General features: G+C 46.4%; 1 protein-coding gene across 5 annotated transcripts in view; it reads left to right on the top strand.

Moving 5' to 3' along the window:
• The window catches only part of IRF6 (interferon regulatory factor 6), a 32750-nt gene extending 10473 nt beyond the window's left edge, over window positions 1–22277 (top strand). Inside the window, exons 1-10 of one of the 5 annotated variants that reach the window (XM_057727415.1) lie at window positions 6143–6328; window positions 9815–9981; window positions 10214–10296; window positions 10842–11018; window positions 14842–15046; window positions 16123–16251; window positions 18256–18414; window positions 19446–19838; window positions 20931–21049; window positions 21668–22277. In XM_057727415.1, coding sequence (XP_057583398.1) covers window positions 10845–11018; window positions 14842–15046; window positions 16123–16251; window positions 18256–18414; window positions 19446–19838; window positions 20931–21049; window positions 21668–21892 — 1404 coding nt within the window. In that variant the 5' untranslated portion in view covers window positions 6143–6328; window positions 9815–9981; window positions 10214–10296; window positions 10842–10844 and the 3' untranslated portion in view covers window positions 21893–22277. Of the gene's footprint in view, window positions 1–6141; window positions 6329–9814; window positions 9982–10213; window positions 10297–10825; window positions 11019–14841; window positions 15047–16122; window positions 16252–18255; window positions 18415–19445; window positions 19839–20930; window positions 21050–21667 lie in introns of those variants that run through there. The other 4 variants (XM_057727414.1, XM_057727416.1, XM_057727417.1 and 1 more) reach the window with 4 other exon arrangements.
• Window positions 22278–22648: the final 371 nt, after the last annotated feature.

The raw sequence follows: 22648 nt of genomic DNA, 5'->3' as shown, positions 1-22648 counted from the left end.
GGATATACAAGTGAATGTTTAAACAGAGGACTTCAGTAGGAGGAGACAAAAACAATAGGAGGCAGTAAGTTTCATGAGGGCAGGGATTTCGTCTGGCATACAGGAAGCGCTGAATAAATATTTACTGGAGGATGAATGAAGCAGTGATGGTTGTGTCTCATGTGGGATGGGACCAGGACTCTGGTTTGGGTCCGTCTTAGAAAAGATCTGAATCCTTTTTGATCTTGAGTCTGGTGTTTTTGTGGTCAGGGGTTACACGAGATCAACACTGAACTCCTATATTTGTATGTATATTTTTCCTTTCTTCCTGGATTGGGCTAACCCTTCATGGCATTTAGCTGCCTTGTAGGCCTCAGTTTAGCTCAGACAAATTGGGATTCAGGCTGTGGGAACTGAGGAGGGGGTCAGGTTGTAGGTGTCCAGGGGCAGCATCTAGATTGAATGACCTTTTTGAATGCTATACAACCAAAGTTTTAAGTGATGTGGAGAAAGTAGTGTGGAAGGGAGCCCACAGTGTGGAAATCCATGTGCCAGTCCAGAGCCACTCAAGAGAGCAGGAATCCCTGTGGACACCATCTTTACCTTTTCTGCAGAACCATAGGTAATTGAATAGGAGGATAATCTAGGTTGAGGTTGGGTATGTGGACTCTGTTAAGAGAAAGATCCCACAGTGGAGGGGTGGAGGGATGGAGGGGTGGAGGTGGGGCTGGTACTTGGTCAAAGAAACTCTCATTTATGCCCTCCCTTGTCTGCCCTTTAGTTAGCTACATCTCCTCAAAGGAATTATTCACTAGGCTCTGACATCCACACTTGGACCTTGCTCCTAAGCCAATCAACAGAAATGAGGTGCTTTACATTCTCCCTGCCCCAGAATAAATATATAGTAGCTCATTTCTGAACCCTTCGGGTTTTAACTAAGCCAATGCTTGGTGCCCAGAACTGTGCCAGATCGTTGCCTAAATATGGGAGGTGCAGCCATGGAGAAAAATAACATTTGCTGCTTTACTTATATGTTGCTTTACTAATTTCATTTAATCCTTTTGTCAGTCCTGAGAAATAAGCAGTATCCTCATGCATGAGTTGAGTAAACTGAGGCCTAGCCAGCTCACACAGCTAGGAGTCGAAAGAGGGGAAATTTGAGACTGTTTTGACTAATTCCAAAGCACAAGTTGTTTTTCTGTGGACGTCAGTGCTGCCTCTAGAATTTACCTGTAGAACTAGGAATTGTTAGAACTAGAAGGTGATTGTGGGGTTTGTTCAGCTCCTTCAGATGAAGGTGCTCAGGCTCAGATAGCAACAGTGACAAGCTCTGCTGTCACCAAGTATCAAAGAAAGATCTGACACCCAGGTATCGACTGATTCCCAGGTGTTCTTTCTTCTTTCTTTAAAAAAAGTACCATTTTATGTATATCTGCTTTAAAAATTACTGAAAGCTTTATAATCAAAACATCAGCCCTCCCCACTCCTTATTTTTGTTGAAATAATATTTCGTCTCCTAATATTTTCTGTGGAAATCTTTCATCCCATCTTATCTCCCCATCTGTGCTTTTGTCCTCTCTTATCCTTGTGGGTTAATATCTTTTTTTTTTATTCCTTCATTGTCATTTTACTGGAATGGCCTAGGGAGGGAGACAAGATAAAACACATTTGATAAATCAGTCTCATTGAACAGTCTCATTGAACAGAAGTCCAGATTCTCATCACACTGTCCCCCAATGATCCTGTATCCCCAGATAACTCATTTTTCTGAAGTTAACACTTTCTCCGGTGCTCATGGAGCTCACCCTGCACCTAGACCTGTGCCAGGAACTCCTGACTTACAAGAGTTCCTGTCTGGCCTGTGCCTTGCTGCCCTCAAGGACTTGACTGAGGCCCAGAAAGAATGATTTACGGGAGGAAACAAAAAGCAGATAATAGCAGTGAGAAGCCCTCCCATCCACACAGGATATTGCATATTCACGATCTCATTTCACAGCCACAGATAATCACAGGATAGGTTGTTTGGTGCTGACCATGAAGTCAAAATCAGGGCACTGCTCTGTCCCAACAGGGCAACACATTTGAAATCAGGACTATGAACGTTCATGGTACTTGTAACTTCTTGTTTGGCTCTTTTGCCTGCATGTCCAGTGGAAACTTCCTTTTCCAGGGGAGATGGAAGTGGACTCTCAGATTGGCACTGAAGGGAAGAAGATTGGAGGGAGGGCCTCAGGGGGGCAGAATACCTCTGAGGGAGTTACTGAGCCTTGTTTTTCCTCCTCCTCCTCTCATACAGATCCAAGTTTGGAATAAAGAAAGCTGCTTCTCTGAGAATAATTACCAATGCTCAGCTTGGTCCAAGGATGAAAAAAGAGTCAGAAACAAATAATTCTGAACACTTCAGTGGGGAGTTCTCCTAAAGTCCCAAGCCAAAGTCTGTTTCATTGTCTGGGTTGGGAAGTGAGATCCATTTATGGATGTGCTTCTGCTGCAGCTTCTGCTGCAGAAGTCTCGATTCTCGGATTTGGATTGCATTCTGGGATGCAGTCTAGGGAGGGTTAGGGGACAGAGGAAGGGGCAACACCAAGGTGCATTACAATTTAGGCCGTGGTTCAGGCAATGTGTTAGGCTCACCTGTAGCCCCAGTACCTCGAAACACTGATGGAGCAAGAGATAAACCAGGGTGCAGAAAGGACTTGGGGGAGACCTGACGGGCTCCAGAATTGCCTTCCAGAGGCTGGCTGGGGTCTGAGTTCTCTGAGAGAGCACGGAATTGCATTGTTTAGCTTGAAGTCCACACCCTTTCTTCAGCAGCCCCACTGATGTGCCCAGTCTCTGAGATTATTTGCTGTCACTGATTCCAGGAATGTGCTCCACTGTACCAAGCCATTGGGAAAGGTTGCAGTTGCCATGCCCTCTACTCTGCCAAGAAGAGAGTGGGATTTGGGTCCCATGGCTTTATTGTTATATGTTTAATATTGTAGAGGCTAAAGCCTCAGGGTGGTGAAAAAGACCCCTCCTCACCAGGTAAGAATTTCCTGGGAGCCAGAGAGGGAAATTCCCCGATTCCCTGTAGTTGTGAATCAGGGCCCCTGTGCTGAAGCATGCATCCCACTGCCTGAAACTCAGACTCACAAGTGACTCAGCAGTGCCTCACCTAAGCAGGCACAGAGGGCAAAACGCTGAGAACACTGAAGGTTCAAGCCACACTGGGGATGTCTGAATCCCAATAGAGCTCTTTCGAGAACATAGAAGAACCAATTCCTCTAGAACCCTTGCAGGGACTCACAAGATGTTCTTATTTCTCAGGCCAAGCAGATGACGTATGTCTCAAGCAAAGGAGACTTCAGGGTGGCCTATCGCCAGTTCTCATCATTTAAAGAGCCAGGAAGTTCCTCTCTACCTTAATTCCTCCTGCTTTATCCTCTTTCTTTGATTCTTCAGTAGAATAACACAAGAGTTGGGACTTTGTTTTGTTCACCATAGTATCAACAGTGTCTCGATGCATCGGTAACTTAAAAAAAATCAACAACCAGTGCAGCACAGTCAGAAAAGGCTCTTGCTGGGGTGCTGAACAGGGTCCAAGTGGAAAGAGCTTTGGGCTCGGGTTCTAGTCTTGGCTTTGTGGCTAATTTGCTACAAATTACCTTGAGCAAATCATTTACCTCCCTGGGCCTCAGTTTTCTCACTTTTAAAAAAGGGATATTTGGACTAGAGGTTGCAAACTCATATGCCTACAGGATCAGGCAATTAAAGTAAATGAGTGTATCCAGTAGGGTGGGGTTGTCCGACTGATATGTAGACTCCATCTAAATGGGCAGCTTTTGCCTCATGGAGCTACTGACCCAGGCTGTCTGGAGCACTTGGCTCTTCAGGAGATGCTGAGAATCTAGATATTTATGTGAAATCTCCTGATGTTTAAAAAACCGTGTGGGTCAAACAAACATCTCTAAGCTAGTTTCACCCCTGGATGAGAGGATTTGAAGGGCCCTCCCAGCTAAAATTTTCTTATTTTAAAATATGTGTCTTCAGGGAATTCCCTGGCAGTCCAGTGGTTAGGATTTGGAGCTTTCACTGCTATAGCCCTGGGTTCAATCCCTGGTTGAGGAACTAAGATCCTGCGAGCCACACGGGGCAGCAAAAAAAAAAAAAGTGTCTTCCAAAGAAGATCACTAAGAAATCACCTTAGTTATGGTAATTTTGGCTATGGCAAAAGTGAATGTCTATGTGTGGGCTCATACTTGTATGCCATTGTGCTTTTGGTTCCCCTCAAATGACACTCTCCTGGTGGTCTCCCCACCATCCCTCACACCCGCCTGCAGTGTGTTTGGTCTCAGGAGCCCAGCCCTGGGCCAGATGGAAGATACAGCTTGTTCAGTGAGCTCATCAGCAATAATAGGCTGGCTGTGCTGATGAGACAGCCCTTCCCTTCTCCTTACATGGGTCCAAATTTTCTTTTTTAATAAGGACACCAGTCATATTTGACTAGGGCCCGCTCTAATGATTTCATTTTTTAAAAAATGTTTCCAATTTATTTTTAAATTTTTTGGCTGCATTGGGTCTTCATTGAAAGCACACAGGCTTTCTCTAGTTGTGGCAAGCGGGGTTACTCTGTTGCGGTGAACGGGTTTCTCATTGTGGTGGCTTCTCTTTTGCGGGGCATGGGCTCTAGGGCTCGTGGGCTTCCGTAGTTGTGGTGCACGGGCTCAGGATTTGTGGCACATGGACTTAGTTGCTCCACAGCATGTGGGATCTTCCTGGGCCAGGGATTGAACCTGTGTCCCCTGTATTGGCAGGCAGATTCTTAACTACCACGCCACCAGGCCACGACTGCATTTTAACTTGCTTACCTCTGTGAAGACGCTATCTCTAAGTAAGATCACATTCTGAGATATTAGGGGTTATAGAACCTCAACATCTGAATTTAGGGGTGACGCAATTCAGTCCATAACACTACTTTACCATGGTCTCTCACTCATTGCTTTAAACTCCAAAACCTAAGTACCCTGCTTATGTCCCTTCTTACCTGTGACGGCCCAGGGCTTCAGCATCTCCTGTGCTGGTACACAGCTCACTGTAAGCATGTACTGTATATGCAGTGGGAAAGGTGAGGGAACTTTCATCAACCACCCGTTAGGGGACATACAGACTGTGAACCTCAGGTAATAGTAGGAGATGTCTGTTTATTCTGCAAGGCACTGCCTATATGGTACTTTTTATCCTCATACCAATAAAAGTGGTACTTATACTGCACTTGGGAAGTGCCAAATACTGTTCCAAGCACTTTATATGAAGTAATTTTTTGAATGCCCACAACACCCCTTTGAGGTGGGTACTATTATTTACCTCCTTCTACTGAGGCCCAGACAGCTTAAAAAGCTTTCCCAAATTGGGAGATTGGGATACCAAATAGTACACTCTAAATATAAGCAGTTTATTGTATGTTAACTGTATCTCAATAAAAGTTCCTAAAAAAAAAAACTTTCCCAACTCTGTAGCAACTGATGGAGTTGGATTTGAATCGCAATAGTTGGCTCCAGAGCCCATGCTTTTAATCATTACCAGATAGTATTTGGAAAAGGCAGGACTATTATTCTCACTGAATAGATGAGGAAACTGAAACCAAGCAGCTAAGTAACTCGCTTAGGGTCACAGGGCTAAGAGGCAGAGTAAAGGCAGAATTTCTGCCCTGGAAGCCACAGGGCTTCCCTCAGCAGGGACCAAGTGTCCTGAGTCCCTTCCCCATACCGCACTCCACTAACACAGGCCCACAGGTAGTAGGGCCAACCCAGAATCTCTAAACCCTTACTTGTACTTAACTGTCTCCACACCACAGGGTGATTACGGGGCATGAAGGAGGGGAGGCACCTTCTCAACTTAGATCTAAGTCTTCTCGACTTAGAGTTCCTCCCAGTCGCTTCCAGTTCACAAGACCACCAGCCCCAAAAGGGTCAGGTCTAGATCCGAATCCCGGGATTTTCTCAGCCGGGATTAAAAGTGGGGGAGGGTGGTGGGAAGGGGCTGGGCGGGGCTGGGCCGCCCAGGAACACAGAGTATCGTATTTCTCGCAACCCTCCAATCCTGAACGCAGGAGGGCGTGGCCACATCTGGGAGGCGTGGCCGGACGGCAGACGGGGCCGAGGCGTCCCCCACCCCGCGAGGCGCTGACGTGAGCTTGGCGCACCTGGGCCGGGCAGGTAAGGGCCGGTGCGGGATCGGGAGCGGAGCCCGCAGTCCCTACCTGCGCAGAGCCAGGTGTTGCTTGCTCAACCGGGCGAGGAGCGCGGTGATCGCAACTGGGGACTTGGTTCGAAGGGACGTTCGCTTCTGGCAGCCGGATTGAAGAAAGGTGGGGACGGTAACGTCTGGAGACTAGCTTGAGGGAGGGAGGGCACGCCCGCTGGTGGAAAAGGGCCCCCTCCAGAGTTTTGGGGGGTGAAGAAAGCTTGCTTAAGGACATCTGTTTGCTTGGGGATACCCTCTAGGGCTGGGAGCCCGTCGCTCTGCTTCAGGTAGCTTTTGGGCGGTCCTAGCCTGGGAGTGCTGGGCCCTTCCCGACCCCACAGTTCTGTCGACTCCCTTTCCCTCCCCGCCCAACTTTAACGTGCAGCCCTCGGCCCCTATCCACCCACCATCGTGTAGCACTAAGGCTCCGCCACCCCTCTCGTCCTACCAGCTGCTGCCCGGCCGGCCCCTGTATCCCCAAAGACGGCGTTTCCCAGGCCGGCCGGCCCTGGATCTTGGTGGGTGTTTTGGGAAATTGCGGGTCGGGGAGGCCCGTAACTTTAGCCCGCTTTCTCTCCTGGAATTTTTTAGAACAGTCAGACCCCTTACCCAGCGCTTGAGAGACACCGGTGAATTTCCAAGTAGCCAAGCTAGGTGCTGGGGAGGGTGGCGCTGGGTGTGGTTGCTCTGGGGGTGAGGCCCTCTTGGCCTGAAGGGGCTGGAGGGCGGGTGTGGAGAAGTGGGGAAAGTCTTCCTGATTGGAAAGCAGGCCTGGGGTGCCACTGTTTACAGGGAGCCTACTGTGTAGTAAAGGGGTCATCCCTACCCCAACCCTGCTCTCTTGGTGGATGTCAAAAGTGGAAGCCGAGGAAAAGAGAGGAGGAAGGCATTAGAGTCGGGGTTGGTGAAGGCTGGTGCTGAACCAAAGGAGTGCTTTACGTTTAGATGTTTGTATAATGCAGGGCAGCAGCACCCTATACCCTGTAGCTCCCTCTCTCCAGCCCCCAACTTCAATCAAGCAGGGAGGCAGGACATGGAAATTAAGGCTAGAGGCCCAGAATGTACCCCTAAACAGGGCTAAACTAAATGGGGGAAAGACTGGGGAACTTAGAAGATAGCGTTTCAGGTCCTTCCAGGAGGAAGGGAAAAAGCAGAACCCTCACTTAGGCCTGTCTACAAGAAATGAGGGTGTGTATTTTACTTTGAGCAAAACCACTGACCAGTGAATCTTGGCTTTGGGGTGGCCGTGTTTCTGGAAACTAGTCTGGGTTGCAGAGGTGGCAGTGTGGGTATTTATAGGGGACCTGTTCATTGGAATGGGGGTGTGAGAGAGGATGGTTCATGTGTTGGGGTGGTTGAAAGGGTCCCTGCTGAGTGCCCAGTATAAGGGGAGTGGATGGGTTAACATCTTTGTTCTTTGGCTGGTTGAATACCTGTTGGAGACACAGGCCTTGACTTTTGCTGTGATGGCAACTAGAGATACCAGAGTTGAGTTCAACTAGGCTAAGCTTGTTCTGTGGGCATTGGGATTTGGTGGCGGGAATGTTTTGAAAGAGAATTCTGGTTAAGGTGTGTTTGAGGGTGGGTGTCCTGCAGTCTCCTCCCTAACCAATTCGTTGACCCTCTATGCTGCTTAGATCTTTGTTGATGTTTTTGGTTTACTCTCTTGGTGTATAGAAGAAGGGAGGGACTTGGAAGGTTGGGTGCAGTGGGAGGATATGGTACAGCACACTCTGACTCAGAAGTGTTGGGTCTCAGCCCCAGATAAAACACTTCGCTGTGCCTCAGTTAACCCAGCTGTAAAATGGAGATGATAACAATACCACTTCTAGATCATGAGGAGAAAATCTGACACATTAAGTAAAAGTGCACATAAAAACTGTAAAGCCCATGTAGATACAGAGGATTGTTGTTACCATGGTTTCATTAGCTGAAGGCCATCTTTTATACCTTCCAATGGCCAAGAAATGTTTTAGCTTCCTGTGGCTAAAAAAAAAATACTACTTGTAGTGATTTGCTTTTAAATTGTGAATCGAAACATGTCATTGTAGGAAAATGTGAATCATATATAAAAGTATGCAGGCAAGTATAAAATTCACCCACAATCCTATCACCAGGTAACCACTAAGAACTTCTTGTTGCATTGATGTATTATTTCTTTCCCTTCTTAAAATTCCATGTGCATCTGTACACAAATGCATGTTATGTTACAAGATGGAGATACTACTATACAGTCAATATTGTACGATGCCTTCCCCCCCTTATTTAAACATTTTCCCAAATCCAGTAAAAATTTTTCAGATGCCTCGATGCTACTGGCTGCTTGATATTGTAGCCGATGAATGTCTAATTAGCCATTTTTCTCTGTTATTTTGGTTGCTGCCAAAATTTTCTCTCTCTGCCTGTTTTTATAGATTTAGTTACTGGGTGGCAGGTGGAGGAGATGTTGGTCGACTTTCGACTTTCGGAAGGTGGAGAGGGTTAGGTGTGATGGAGGTGGGGCAAGGAGGAGGAGGAGGCAGGGGCAGGGTTGCTCTGTGCACTGCCATCTTGGGAGAAGGCTGAGAACACAGGGTTCTAGATCTTAGTCATTGATCTCTATGGGTGGCTGCCTCTCCCTCCCCATCACTCTGTGCAGTTCCTTGTGTTGACCTGGTTGCCTTAATTTTTTCTCGATGTGTTGTGGATCAACTAGAATAACCCTTTTCCTTCAAAGTCCATGATCCGTCAAGAGGCAGATTTCACGTGTCTGCCCGGCCCAAACGCAGGACTGACCAATATTGCAATAGAAATTCTCAAAAGCCCCTTACTAGGTGGACCAGTTTAGTGCCCATTTCCCTGTTCTCTTTGTTCTTCCCTTGCCCCATCCCCCTCAGGACAGGACTGAGGAAGAGAAGGTTAGAACTTGCCCTGGGGAGAATATGCATTCCCTCCTCCTTATAAGGTAAATGTTCTCCATGGTTTGATAGCTTGATTTGCTGCCATACAAAGCAACCTACACTAAGGCCAAGAACATGGGGGTGGGGGGCACTTGGACACCACATGCCATCTCCCCTGCCCACTGTGAGCTGTGCTCCCAGGGGGGAAGGTTTCAGTTGCAGGACTTGGTAATTGGGTCAGAAGGCTCAGGGGAGAGCAGGTCCCTGTCTTGCTCTTAAAGTGCCAGTGGCCTAGCTGGGTTTGAGTTTTCCCATTTGTTGGGAGCCTGGCTGGGGAGAGAAATGGCGATAGGGGCCACCGCCTCAGCTGAGCTCCTCCGAGGGGGAGCCTTCAGCGGACTCAGCTGGTTTGGTTTCTGAACTGTGATCCAGGTGGGAATCTTTTTGGATGGGAAGGTGACTTATTTATCTTTGTTTTCTTGAGGGTCGTTGGGGGTTTGAGCATTCTCAGTGTGGATTTCTTCAGGGAGTCTGATGAAAACATTGTGTTTAGTAACTGATGTTGAGCTTGTCACACAGTAGCTGACGGACAAATATTTGTTGAATGAACCGTTCTTTTGCAGGCCTCACTTTCTCACCGGAAGTAAAAACAAAGTGAAATAGGAACACCAAAAAAATCTAAACACAACATCCCAGGCAAACACTTCTCCTGTGACTGCTTTTTCCTTTAGGCACCCAGTCTGGGCAGGCCTTTGTTTCCCTGCTGCCACCTAATGTTATCTGCCACACTATGCTGTGTCCTTGTATTCTGATGAGAATCAATTGCAGACTTTACCCAGGCTGGCTTCTGCAACCAATCAGTTCAACTCAGCCTCTGTGGGGAGATAAACAGACCCAGGTAAGGAGGCTGTCCTAGTAGTACAGAGCTTGTCTTAGGACTGTTTTTAGTACTCTAGGGTTAGGAACTGTGGTATCTAGGGCTTCTGAGCTTTACCAGACTCAGTTACAGGGCATAGTTCTTAGACTTTGTCTCCAGTGCTCCCAGGCCTTCTCCCAGACACTGGATTGTTGTGGGGATAACCAGTTCAGACCCCCGCCTACCCTTTTTTTTTTTTTTTTTTTTGGTGCAGAACCTTTGGGTGTCCCAGAGAAAGGAAAACTGACTTGAGGCCCAGCTCTCAGATCCCCGTGGATACACTGCCTGCTCATCTATGTAAGTGAGGACTTTGGAACCAGGTCCCACCCCTTGCCTACTTCTCTCTCATCACAATGCTGTCATTTCTTACTAAAATATTCCCATTCACCTTAGTTGTCTAAAAAGAGAGCGTGCTTCAAGTTCTTGCCTGTATCCTTGCTGTTTCCATAACTTTTTTCTTCCTTCTCCTGAGATGAGATTGAAAAGAGCAGTTTCCCTTCTCTTCCCTTGGTACTTCAGGAAGGACTGTTTTCCAGCAGGGATGACATCATCTTTTTATTTTTCTGCCTCAGGATTTAAATAGAAGAAATGTGATCTACTTACGTGATAAGTCTGATTTGGCTAGAGCATGAAAAATAAATGGCTTTGGAATAAGAATCAAAAGAACCTTTTAACCTCATTTCTTTTCTTCCCCACCTGGCACAGTTTATTCCCATATTTAGTTTCTTTGCTGTAATCTAATGAAACTGTAGCTCTATTATACAGGAACAGTGGCTGGGAACTTCTCCCAGGGGCTGGCCTAATTCTCCTCTCCCCATTTCTAACCCCTTCCCGCAAACCAGATCATGGCCCTCCACCCCCGCAGAGTTCGGCTGAAGCCCTGGCTGGTGGCCCAAGTGGATAGTGGCCTGTACCCTGGGCTCATCTGGCTACACAGGGACTCCAAACGCTTCCAGATTCCCTGGAAACATGCCACCCGGCATAGCCCCCAGCAAGAGGAGGAAAATACCATTTTTAAGGTAAAGGTCTTCTTTTGCCATCTGACTCGAAATGTTTTCCTGTTCTCTCAGACCTGTCTGGTTTTTTGTTCTTCTGTTTTCACTTTTGGCATGAAGAAGTTACAAGATCCAAAGTGCCTATGCAACAAAGAGAATGTTTATGATGAGGGAGAAGGGGAGCAAACTTAGCAGGCATAGTAATTTCTCTTGTTGGGGCATGTCTGTTATGGTTGAGGCCATTTATTCTTTCCCATTGGTCAAAGCTACTCAACTCATATCCCACAGGATCCCAGGTGCGATTGGCTAAACTCCTGTAAGTTGCATATGTGCAGTGGTTGTTCTAGAGCTCCCAACGGTCAGCCAGCAATCAACCCTTCACTTGCTCAGGGCTCTTGCTCTGACCTGGGAATGGCTGTCCAGACCAGGGCAGAACTACTGAGTGTTAGCAGGCTGCTAACTGCCTGTAGGATGGGTGTCGAGGGCCCTCTGCAAGTTTCTCTTTTGATATTAAAACATTTTGCCCCATCCACAACCTCTGCTTAAAAATGAAAGGTGATTTAATTACAGGTTTTTATTCTACAAATATGTTTTCTTAACTAAAGAATAGCTCTGATGTGAGAGTTACTTTGCTTCACTGAAAACAAGATTTGAATCACATGGCATTTCATAAAATGTAAGTGAAACCAAAGTCTAAGACAGAAGTAGGTAGGAAGCTCATTGTGGGAAGGGGTATTATGTGGTTTGTAACTCCAAAGCCCGTGCCTCTGCTCCAGACCAACTTCTCTGTGCTGGTCAGGCTTCCATCTCATGAGTAGCTTTAGTTCCTGCACCCACCAAGACACAAAGTGAGTTTCCCAATTTCTTCCCTGACTATAAGCTGGAAGTCAGAAGTGAAATGCAGTCCCTACCCTGAGCCTCTTAAGATTGATGCTCCAAGTTCTTGCTGAGACTGGGCCAGGAAAGCTGGGCTTATACCTCAAAGGAGAGCCATCCTAGAGTCATTTCCCACCCAACTCAGTTATACTGGGTGTAGAGATGAGAGGTGAAGAGAAAATTGGCCTGTGAACACTTGGAAAGTAAATGAATGCTTTTAATTTAAAAATTAAATAATGATATAAAGGTAGCAAGGAAAACATCTATAAACCAGCACCAGTTATTGGAGCTGGTATTAGAGAGGGGTGGGCCTGCCCTGGCCCAGCTGGCCTCTCACTGTAGCCTTGGTCTGAAACTGGACTTGCTGTTGAAGTGCCTAGTGGTGGCTGGCATAGGGGAAGAGGCTGGTTCCTGAAAGCTCCACTCATGAGAACGTTCTCTGTGCTTAGGGCTTGAGGAAAAGGTGGCTGTGGGAAGCTGCTTTGTCTTTATATCTGTATATCTGTTTGCAGAATGCTAAGGGAATGCCTGGGTGTCAGGAGAAGAGTGAGGGTGCTTTCACAGATCCCAAGCTCTGACAGGCGTTTGGCAGGATGTGGGGTGTGGGGGGTGACAGCTAGCATTAAGTGGGTGCCTGCTCTATACCCTAGGTCCATTATCTCGTTTACATCTCGACAACACTGTGAGGAGGGGTGGGGTGTATCACCCTCGTGCTATACATGCAAAAGCTGAGTCTCAGAGGGACTCCCAAATCATGTAACTTGCCCAAATCACATAGCCAATAAGTGGTGGGGCCAGGATTTGAACCCAGGCCTATCTGCTCCCCCATTATCAGTCGGCCCCTTCTGACCAGGATTGGAAGGCCTGGCTTCAGATGCTACTACCATCACTTGCCTGTGTGGTCTTGAACAAGTCACATAATCTCTTTGGGCTTTCGCTTTCCCTTCAGCAAAATGGGGATAAAACCAGTCTTGTCTGCCTCACAGGATTGTTGTGAGAATTGAGTGAAATACATGTATGGGAAGGGACTTGTAAATTGCCATGAAAATGCAGAGACTATGTCCATTTTAGAAAGAGAAATAGGGACCTGCTCAGTGATCAAAATCTCAGAAGCAAGACTTTTAGAATGCAACCCAGTGCCGATGCAACAAAGAGAATGTTGATGTTGGGGAGGCCCAAACTTAGCAGGCAGAGTCATTTCTGTTGTTGGGGCATGTCTGTTACGGTTGAGGCCATTTATTCTTTCCCATTGGTCAAAGCTACTCAACTCACATCCCACAGGATTCCAGGTGCCATTGGCTAAACTCCTGGAAGTGCGTGTATGCTGTGGTTGTTCTAGAGCTCCCAAGGGTGAGCCAACAATCCCTTTGAATGAGGGATGTTTGTAAAGCACAATGATTGTCATGTGGTGGGTACCACCCTCTGCTGCATCAGCCTTGGGTCCTCTGCACCATCTGAGTGGGCCCTGGGGCATGGCTGTGGTTCTGGGTTAGCCTGGCTGCTCTCCATGGAGGGGCAGGGATTCAGGGAGCCACGGAAATTTGCAGACCTGTGCCAAAGTCAGCACAGCCCAAGCCAGCTGGGTGGGGCCAGAGGGGGAGTGGGCACGGAGGATCAAACAAACAGAGGGGAAAACATGGGGAGGCAGCAGCCAGGTACCGCCAGGTGCAACTGGAGATGTGCCTCCCCCACAGTAGGGACCAGTGAGGTTGAAATCTCCTACAGGGGGTTGGATGGAATGGAGCCTGCTGGGTGACCAAGGGCAGCAGCTTTGTCACGCTTTTTCATCCCATACCGCACAACAAGTGGAGGAGCCCACAGGTCTAAGAAGATGGCAGGAAAAAGTGAGTGAATTGGAGGAGAAGGATTTAGGTTGGCTGTTGGGAGAAGGTTCCTCATGATTGTGAGGCTCTGCAGGGATTGACTCAGGGAGACCAGAGAGCTCAAAGAACGGGGCGGAAAAATTCCATTTCAGCTTGAGGAAGAAGTCTGCGGTCAGGAGTGGAGGCAGGGAGTTGGGACTGGATGGGTGATATGCCCTGTCCACTTGAAAAAGCTGCCGTGTGCTTCCTGATCTTGAGTCCTCTGCAAAAGACATTCCCCCTTTCTGCACCAGAACATATGTCACACCCCTGAAGAAAGCGTAAACATCTGAGAATACATACATTAACAATGAGGGGAGAGCTGATATCCCGTGGGCAGACATATAAATGCCTATTAGACCTGGAAATTGAAAACCAGAGAGGCTGGGCCACAGTGGTTTTGGCCCAGGCCACCATCCACTGGTATTTCCAGCAAAATGTTCCCAATGTGGGAGTTTAAGGAAGTAGGGAAAGGCAGGTAGTGTGAGTTTATTAGGACTTGAGGCCTGCAGCCTCCAGCTGAGGCAAGCTGAACCCCCAGAGTGTGCTTCCTGCCCTCCTACAGGCTGTCACTCCTAAAGGCACTTGGTTTCTACAGTTATTTGTGCATCAGATTGAAGACTGAAGCGGGAGGGGAACAGTAAGGCCAAACTCTTCATATCATACGCCATCTCCCTTTTCCTTCTTATTATATATACAATGCATGTCAAAAAACAAATAAGTAAAACAAAACAATTACCTGAGATCCTGCTCTCCAAAGTTACCATTAGTATTTTGGTGTATATTTGTTCCAGACTTTTCTTTATTTTCAACCCTTCATTATGGCCATTGTAGTCTTGACAGATGATGCTGGCACCAGCACTTGAGCACTTGAGATAAGGCTCCTCTTTTCAAAAGATTGTATTTGCGTTTGGTTTAATTTCACTCAGGCCCTGCCTTGCCTGGTCCCCAGGGTGGTGTTTCCTGCTGCAGTCTCTGTAAATTGGGGTTGGGATGATGGGGCGGTTAGGCAGGGGTATGTGTGTCTGTGTCTTTATGAGGGAGGGTGGGCACACTTTGCAGGGTTTTTGGGCAAGAGTAGGCACTCACTGCAGTTTCCTATCCTTCAGGCCTGGGCTGTGGAGACAGGGAAGTACCAGGAAGGGGTGGACGACCCTGACCCAGCTAAATGGAAGGCCCAGCTCCGCTGTGCGCTCAACAAGAGCAGGGAATTCAACCTGATGTACGATGGCACCAAGGAGGTGCCCATGAACCCAGTGAAGATATATCAAGTGTGTGACATCCCCCAGCCCCAGGGCTCAATCATTAACCCAGGTGAGGCCCCAGCTGCTGGGGAGAAGGGGGACAGTATGCCAGGTTCCAGGCTGTACCCGAAAAGAGACAGTTGACTTGAAAATCACCTCATTTACAAAGTTTAAGACTGATAAAGCAAGAAATCCTGTCCCTTAAAAGGGCCCAGAGAACAAAAGATATAAACTCAGGAAAGTGTTCCTACTCACTTAGTGGAACAGAAAAGCATTAGAAAGTGGAGGGAGTATAGCGTTCTATAAAAATAGTTTCTCTCGGGACTCAACACTGAGAAGAGGGGCCAGATAGTTTAGACGAAAGAGGGATTAAAACTTGGAAGATCTGAGTTCTAAACCTAGTTCTTTTCACTTCACTACTTGTGGGACATTGAATCAAGTCATTTGACCTTTTGAGCCTCAGTTTCTTCCATTATAAAATCTGGACTCTCATCTTTCCTACCTATTTCAAAGGCTATTCTAAGAATCAATTGACATGATATTCTGAAAGCTATTAAGTTCTCTTTATAAACGATGGGTGAGTGATCATCTAATTTGTAGGGTACTTTTGCTAGGAGAATACCACTTGATCCCCCTATTTACTCAATGTTTAACAAGTTCCAACTAAGAGCCAGATAGTTTAGAGTTGATCTCCAGTGAATCTAGTGAGGCCCTGTCACGAGGGAAGGGTCTGTCCTCACATTAAGCTTACACAGGAGAGCAGAGGCCCTGTCACAAGGGAAGGGTCTGTCCTCACATTAAGCTTACACAGGAGAGCAGTTGTGGTCCTTGGGTCCTTAAAAGGGATGTTAATGTGTAGAAAGAGATTTAGAGTAGGAATTAAAAGATTTCTAGGGGAGGGGAGTAGGGTCTGCAGCTCCTGGATAGGAGAGGGGATGAGAGCTTGCACTGGGGCTCAGTAGGTGGAGTTCAAAGTGGGGTGAACACCCTCGGTTCCCACTCTTTGGCTAGGGCATTGAGGGTACACACTGCACCCGAGGAGCCTCTGTGCTGGCAGTGCCTAGCTTGAACAGTGGGTCAGCTGCAGGGATGACAGTGCAACATGAGCGGCTCACTTGTGGGCTTGTGCGTCTGTTTCTCGGGTAGGGTCCACTGGATCTGCTCCTTGGGATGAGAAAGATAATGATGTGGATGAAGAAGATGAGGAAGATGAGTTGGACCAGTCACAGCACCATGTTCCTATCCAGGACACCTTCCCCTTCCTGAACATCAATGGTGAGTGGGGGTGGGGGTGGGGCAGAGGGATGAGGAGGATGTGAGGGGCTTTGATTTTGCAACTGTTGACACCATATCCACCACTGCATTGGGAGCAGTGACTGAGCCCTGTGGCCAGGCTGCCAGTCTGTTAGCAAGTAGGGGTCACAGGCAAAGGAACTCCGTAGGCCCAGTTATCCCAGTGGGGTGGCTTCTAGGCACAGAGCATCTTCCGAATCTTATGTGATAATTCAGAGAAATTTAAAAATTAAATTCATTCTCAATCCCACATACCAATACATCAGCTGTTTTAAATTTTGCTAATTTCCTTCAGGCCAAGTGCACACATCATTTTTATGAATTATAGGCAAACTCTTTTGCTGTTTCCCTTGGTATAGATTTTCTGTCCCTCCCTGAACAGGGTCTGCTCTGCTAAGGCTGTATCATGGTAAAATTTGTGGCTTCTACAGCTCTTAATACGAGGCTCAGATAAAATTTATCTACTAGAGACTTTTATCTTTTTTTTTTAATTGACTTTTTGAATTCAGCTTCCCAGGAAAAATGAGTGTAGAGGTTGGAGTGTCACTGTGTGACAGAGCAGGGACTGCACCTCGCATTGCACATTCTGAGGCTACTCAAACACAAGGTGAACTACTCTTCTGTAGCATCTTCACTTGAACTGTCCGCTGACATGCTCCTAGTCATGTGACTTGCATTCAGTTGAGGAGCTTTTCACTGCCTTTCTAGTTCCATTGGCTGCTATGGATCAAATGAGATTGTGCTGCCTAGAAAATTTAGTATATCAAGATGCTTCCTGTAGGATTTTGGAGTACCCTGTACTAGGTGATGCCCCTTCCTGTGAGAATCAGGAAATGACTCTCATCTGTCTACTTGCCCTCCTTCACTTACCCTGTCATTTATAACTTTGCAACCAAGTGATGAATAAAGACAATTATTACTGCTCTCAGGTTAGTATTGCCACAGCTACATTCCCACCTAGTAAAAGGTTAAGATTTGGACATTCGGAAATGTGAACTCCTTTCCCAAATCCTTGGCTGACTCCTTCTATTATTCTCACACCTTAAAAGCAATCCATTTCCAGGATCCTGATTTCCTATTTCTTTTCGTGTTTTATTAAAGCTAATTTTGTGTGGCCTTATGTTAGGGGCCACCTTGGGTCCTTTATGGAAATGTGAACATATATTAAAAATAAAAAAGTGAAATGGGTACATAGATTTAACCAGACTTGTATACAGAGGGTCAAAGAAACACTAACCTGTGTGATTTCAGAGCTGTTGGGCAGAGGAAGAAGAATTGTTGAAGAATAGATGCCTAAAAGGTGAGGATAGGAGAAAAAATTCTGTAAACTTTGGAGTGAGCCAGCTTTGATAAAAGCAGAAATAGGATGGGTTTTTCATTCTCTCTTTTAAAAGCTTTAATTGGATACTTTTGAATAAATAATACTCTTACATGATTTAAAATTCATAATGGTACAAAAAGGAGATCAGCTGAAAGGTTTTCCTTCCATCCTGTCTCTGAACAGTTCCTTCCCTGGAGGAGACAGATCTTTCTAGGTTCTTGAGTATCATTCCAGAGGTTTCATGCATGTAAAAAACAATCTGTTTGTTTTTAAAGGAATTTCTATACATTAACACTTACTCGAAGCTAATCAACCAATTTAGTTGAGTTCATTTTATGGAAAACAATCAGCTTCTGTTTAATTACTGGGTTCAAATTTTGCAACAGGGAACCTCTCATTCACGCCCGTTCTAATTTAACCCCGGAGAAAACTCACTTGTCTGTTAATCAGCAGATGCATGTTTTCAGAATTATGAGTTTATGAGAGAACTAATAAGATTAGGAAGCAGAAGCAGGGAAACCTTATTTCTTTTGGTGTTTGTTGGAGGAATTATTGATGAGCTGCCACACTGAGTTGTGGTCCATTGTTGGACCTTTTAGGTTTTAGACCCTCAGACTCTGCATGTGTGGTGCCCCTGCCTGCTCACCCACATCCTTCTGTTCTAGGTTCTCCCATAGCACCAGCCAGTGTGGGTAACTGCAGTGTGGGCAACTGCAGCCCTGAAGCAGTGTGGCCCAAAACGGAACCTCTGGAGATGGAAGTACCCCAGGCACCTATACAGCCTTTCTATAGCTCTCCAGAGCTGTGGATCAGCTCCCTCCCAAGTAAGTGAGGCTTGGTTTTCTAGCTGGATCTTCAGCTCCTATTATAGTCTATTTCCTGCCCCACCCTCTGCCTCCATTTCTTGCCATGTATAGAATAGTCCCCCAGACAGCCTCTGTGTCTTGTTTCTGGCTGGCTGATGAGTCACCGGAAAATAAAGAAACATTAGCCCATACCTACTTGCCTATGGGGATGCTGTGATTGGTTGCTGTGTAGCTGTAGGTTACTCACCTCTTAGGTGGGTGGAAGGCCTGGGTTTATCAGTTTGCCTAGGGGATTTGGGGACAAAGTCAGTTGTGGGATAGGGAGGTTAATGACTCTGGATTTGGTCAAGGAGGCTCTTGGGTTTTGAGGGGCTTTAGGATCCAGAGAAAATCTCTTTCTGAATTCGGCACAAATTGATCTCACTGAAAAATCAATGTCATTGCATTTCCTGTTCACACTATACATGGTAGGCAGGGTTACGGGGAGTACTAGCATTTTGTTCAAGAGGCTGATAGCTTTGATGAGACCTATAGGGTTCAATATACACTGCTGAGTGAAAATTTACTTTGCTGTGAATTGTGTCGTTCTGTGACATTAGAACAGATCAACAGTGTGAGCTCATCTGTGTAATTTTCAGAAACATGGCTTTGTATTTCTTATTGTTCCTCTGGTTTCTTTAAACAATAAGTCAAAAATGATACACAAACCAGATGCTGCTTTAGTTTTCAGCTCCTTCCAATGCCTATTGATGTAATGACGTAGTCCGTATGAAATGGGGAGACCAGGGAGAAATTCTCGCTGTTAGGGTGTGGTGACTGAACAGAGATAGTATGGGTGGACTTTGAACTGTTTGCTTCAAGGCAGCCTTTGCGTGAATATTCCAGGGATATGTTGATGTCTCACTTTCTTGCAGGAAGGATAACTATGGCAATAGCTTTCCTGAATGCTGGTTGAAAGGTGGCTAGATCTTGATGGACTTGCATGAGTCTTAAGGATGAACAGGCAGAGCAGCAGAGCAGGACTCTCACTTTCCCCTCTCACCTTGCAGTGACTGACCTCGACATCAAATTTCAGTACCGTGGGAAGGAGTATGGGCAGACCATGACCGTGAGCAACCCGCAGGGCTGCCGGCTCTTCTATGGGGACCTCGGTCCCATGCCCGACCAGGAGGAGCTCTTTGGTCCCGTCAGCCTGGAGCAGGTCAAGTTCCCTGGTCCAGAGCACATCACCAATGAGAAGCAGAAGCTGTTTACCAGCAAGCTGCTAGATGTCATGGACAGAGGACTGATCCTGGAGGTCAGCGGTCATGCCATCTATGCCATCCGGCTGTGCCAGTGCAAGGTGTACTGGTCTGGGCCATGTGCCCCATCACTTGTTGCTCCCAACCTGATTGAGAGACAAAAGAAGGTCAAACTGTTTTGTCTGGAAACGTTCCTCAGTGGTAAGTCTTTTTTCAGACGATTGATGGTGGGAACTGCTCCCTGGAAGTACGTCTTCCTCCTTCCTGCCCCACTGTCCTGGCTCTGCAAAGATCTTAACCAAACAGTTTCTTCTGGAGGAAGTCAAGGTAGAAGAGAACCTTGATTCTGAAAAGTAAAAGTGAACTGGGAAACAAAGAAGGATGTTCCACTCCAAAGCTATGTATTTGAAGCCAGTTTTAGGTTGATTGTGCCTCCTTTACTGGCAGAAGAGGGAGACAGCCTTGTTATTGCTCCCCAAATTCTATCAGCTTATTCCTAACTTTAGAAAGTGACCCTGTTCATTGTAATCAGCAAAACATAAACTCTTCTCATTTGGGACATATTTGAGTGGCAAGTTCAAGCAGACATATTTAGGGAGAGCACTGAGATGTGAGTTTTCTAATATGATTTGAATCCCAAGTCTAGTTTTAAAGTGATGTCCAATAGAACCCTCAGAAATGATGAAAATGTTCTATATTTGTGTTGTTCAATATGATAGCCACTAGCCACATGTGGCTGTTGAGTATGTGGATATGACTTATGTGACTAAGGAACTATTTAATTTAAAAAAAAAGAACTTTATTGTTTAGAAATTTGTTTGTTTATTGTTGGCTGCGTTGGGTCTTCGTTGCTGCACGTGGGCTTTCTCTAGTTGTGAGGAGCAGCTACTCTTCGTTGTGGTGCACGGGCTTCTCATTTTGGTGGCTTCTCTTGTTGTGGAGCACAGGCTCTAGGTGCACGGACTTCAGTAATTGTGGCACGTGGGCTCAGTAGTTGTGGCTTGTGGGTTCTAGAGCGTAGGCTCAGTAGTTGTGGCTCACGGGCTTAGTTGCTCCGCAGCATGTGGTATCTTCCCAGATCAGGGCCCAAACCTGTGTCCCCTTCATTGGCAGGCAGATTCTTAACCACTGCACCACCGGGGAAATCCCCTATTTAATTTTTAGTAATTTAAATTCAATAGCCACATGTTGTGGCTAGTGGCTACTGCACTGGACAGCATAAAATATGGTATTTACTGAGTAGGTATCGAATGACCCAGTATACCAAACTCCATGCTCTTCCATGTTCTACAGATCTCATTGCCCACCAGAAAGGACAGATAGAGAAGCAGCCACCATTTGAGATCTACTTATGCTTTGGGGAAGAATGGCCAGATGGGAAACCCCAGGAAAGGAAACTCATCTTGGTTCAGGTGAGGAGATGACAATGTGTCAACAACTCTTGGCCTTTTTAGCAATGCTTCAGCCCCTAGGTCTGGGCTTGAGCCCTGAGAGGATCCAGGGTTTTAATCCCATTGGGTGGAGTAGCAGCTCAAGCTTTGTACATTGTACAGTAGGACCAGGCTGGAGAATGCAGGGTCCTCAAAGCAAGTGACTGATTCACAGGAGACGTTATTCTCCTACTGACATTAGAGTCTTGCTGAAATCTAACAGGATATGACTCTTTCCAGCTCTTTTAGAAAAACCTTTTGAGTTACTTTTAAGAACATATTCTTATCCTGGAAAGTGGCAGCAAGACCACTTGGGTTTGGCTGTGGATTTGTGCAACAAGACAGGCGATAGTCTTGCTAAATTGGCAGTTATTTATTTAGGCATGATGCTACTTTTAGGTTCTTTACCTTCATTTGAACCAAATTCTAAAGCGAACCTGCAGGGTGGTCCAGAGAGATGAAGGCATATTCTGTATCTAGACATTAGAGTGGGGGTCTTCCTCACAGCCTCACTGGTCCTTCCTTCAATCTTGGGCTCATCCTGCTGTTTAAAAATACCCTTTGCTCAGCAGATACCTGTGTGCTCTGTGTCCTGAACAGGTCATTCCGGTGGTGGCTCGGATGATCTATGAGATGTTTTCTGGTGATTTCACACGATCCTTTGACAGTGGCAGTGTCCGCCTGCAGATCTCAACTCCAGACATCAAGGATAATATTGTTGCTCAGCTGAAGCAGCTGTATCGCATCCTGCAAACCCAGGAAAGCTGGCAGCCCATGCAGCCCACCCCCAGCATGCAACTGCCCCCTGCCCTGCCAGCCCAATAATCATGAATGTCATCTTCTCTTTTTTACAATATTGTACATATGGATATTTTTTATTATTCAGATTTAACCAGCTTTTAAACATTTCTTCTTTCTAACAATATTAGTACTGTCTGACTCTCCAAATATGCCTAGCTTTTAATGTTGATAATTTATGGAAAAAAATCACCCTTCATACTTTCCCTTTTTTTTTTTAAAGCTCCCAGTGGTAGTGTAATGTAGTAGAAGGAGGTTTGGCCCGGGAGTTTGGACACCAGGGTTCTAGTTGCAGCTTTGCTTCCAGTGGTATGACCTTGAACCAAGTCATTTAACCTCTGGGCCTCAGATTTATTACCACAAAGTGAAGGAGTTGGAATGATGCCTGGAATAATGCCATTTAAAACTCTGACTCGATGACTTCATTCTACTTGTACAAGGCAAAACCGCCTGGAACAGAACGCCTCTGCCTTGTTCTTGCACCACATTTTTTTCTTGCTTTCATTAAAGTCCCCTCAAGCACTGATTTGTCCAGGATTGATCTCTGTTTGACCTGCTCTGCTAGTATAATAAGCTGGCTCCCTGTTGGGGGAAGAGGGAGGGAGGGTGCTGGCTGGTTGCTTAGGAACCAAGCTTGATATCTAAATAGAAATAGGTGCCAAAGTCTGAAAGTCACCCAGCCTGTGGAATAAATGCTCACAAACTGAGCTTCTAAAGGTAAGCTGTTGACACAGGAGAAGGCCTAGGGATTCTGTAGAAGAACTGGTTGTCAGGTGTTCAACT

This window comes from Hippopotamus amphibius, chromosome 3, assembly GCF_030028045.1.
Source record: "Hippopotamus amphibius kiboko isolate mHipAmp2 chromosome 3, mHipAmp2.hap2, whole genome shotgun sequence".
Taxonomy (NCBI): Eukaryota; Metazoa; Chordata; class Mammalia; order Artiodactyla; family Hippopotamidae; genus Hippopotamus; species Hippopotamus amphibius.
The sequence above is the reverse complement of the archived record's forward strand: the minus strand, read 5'-3'. Positions and strand labels throughout refer to the sequence as shown.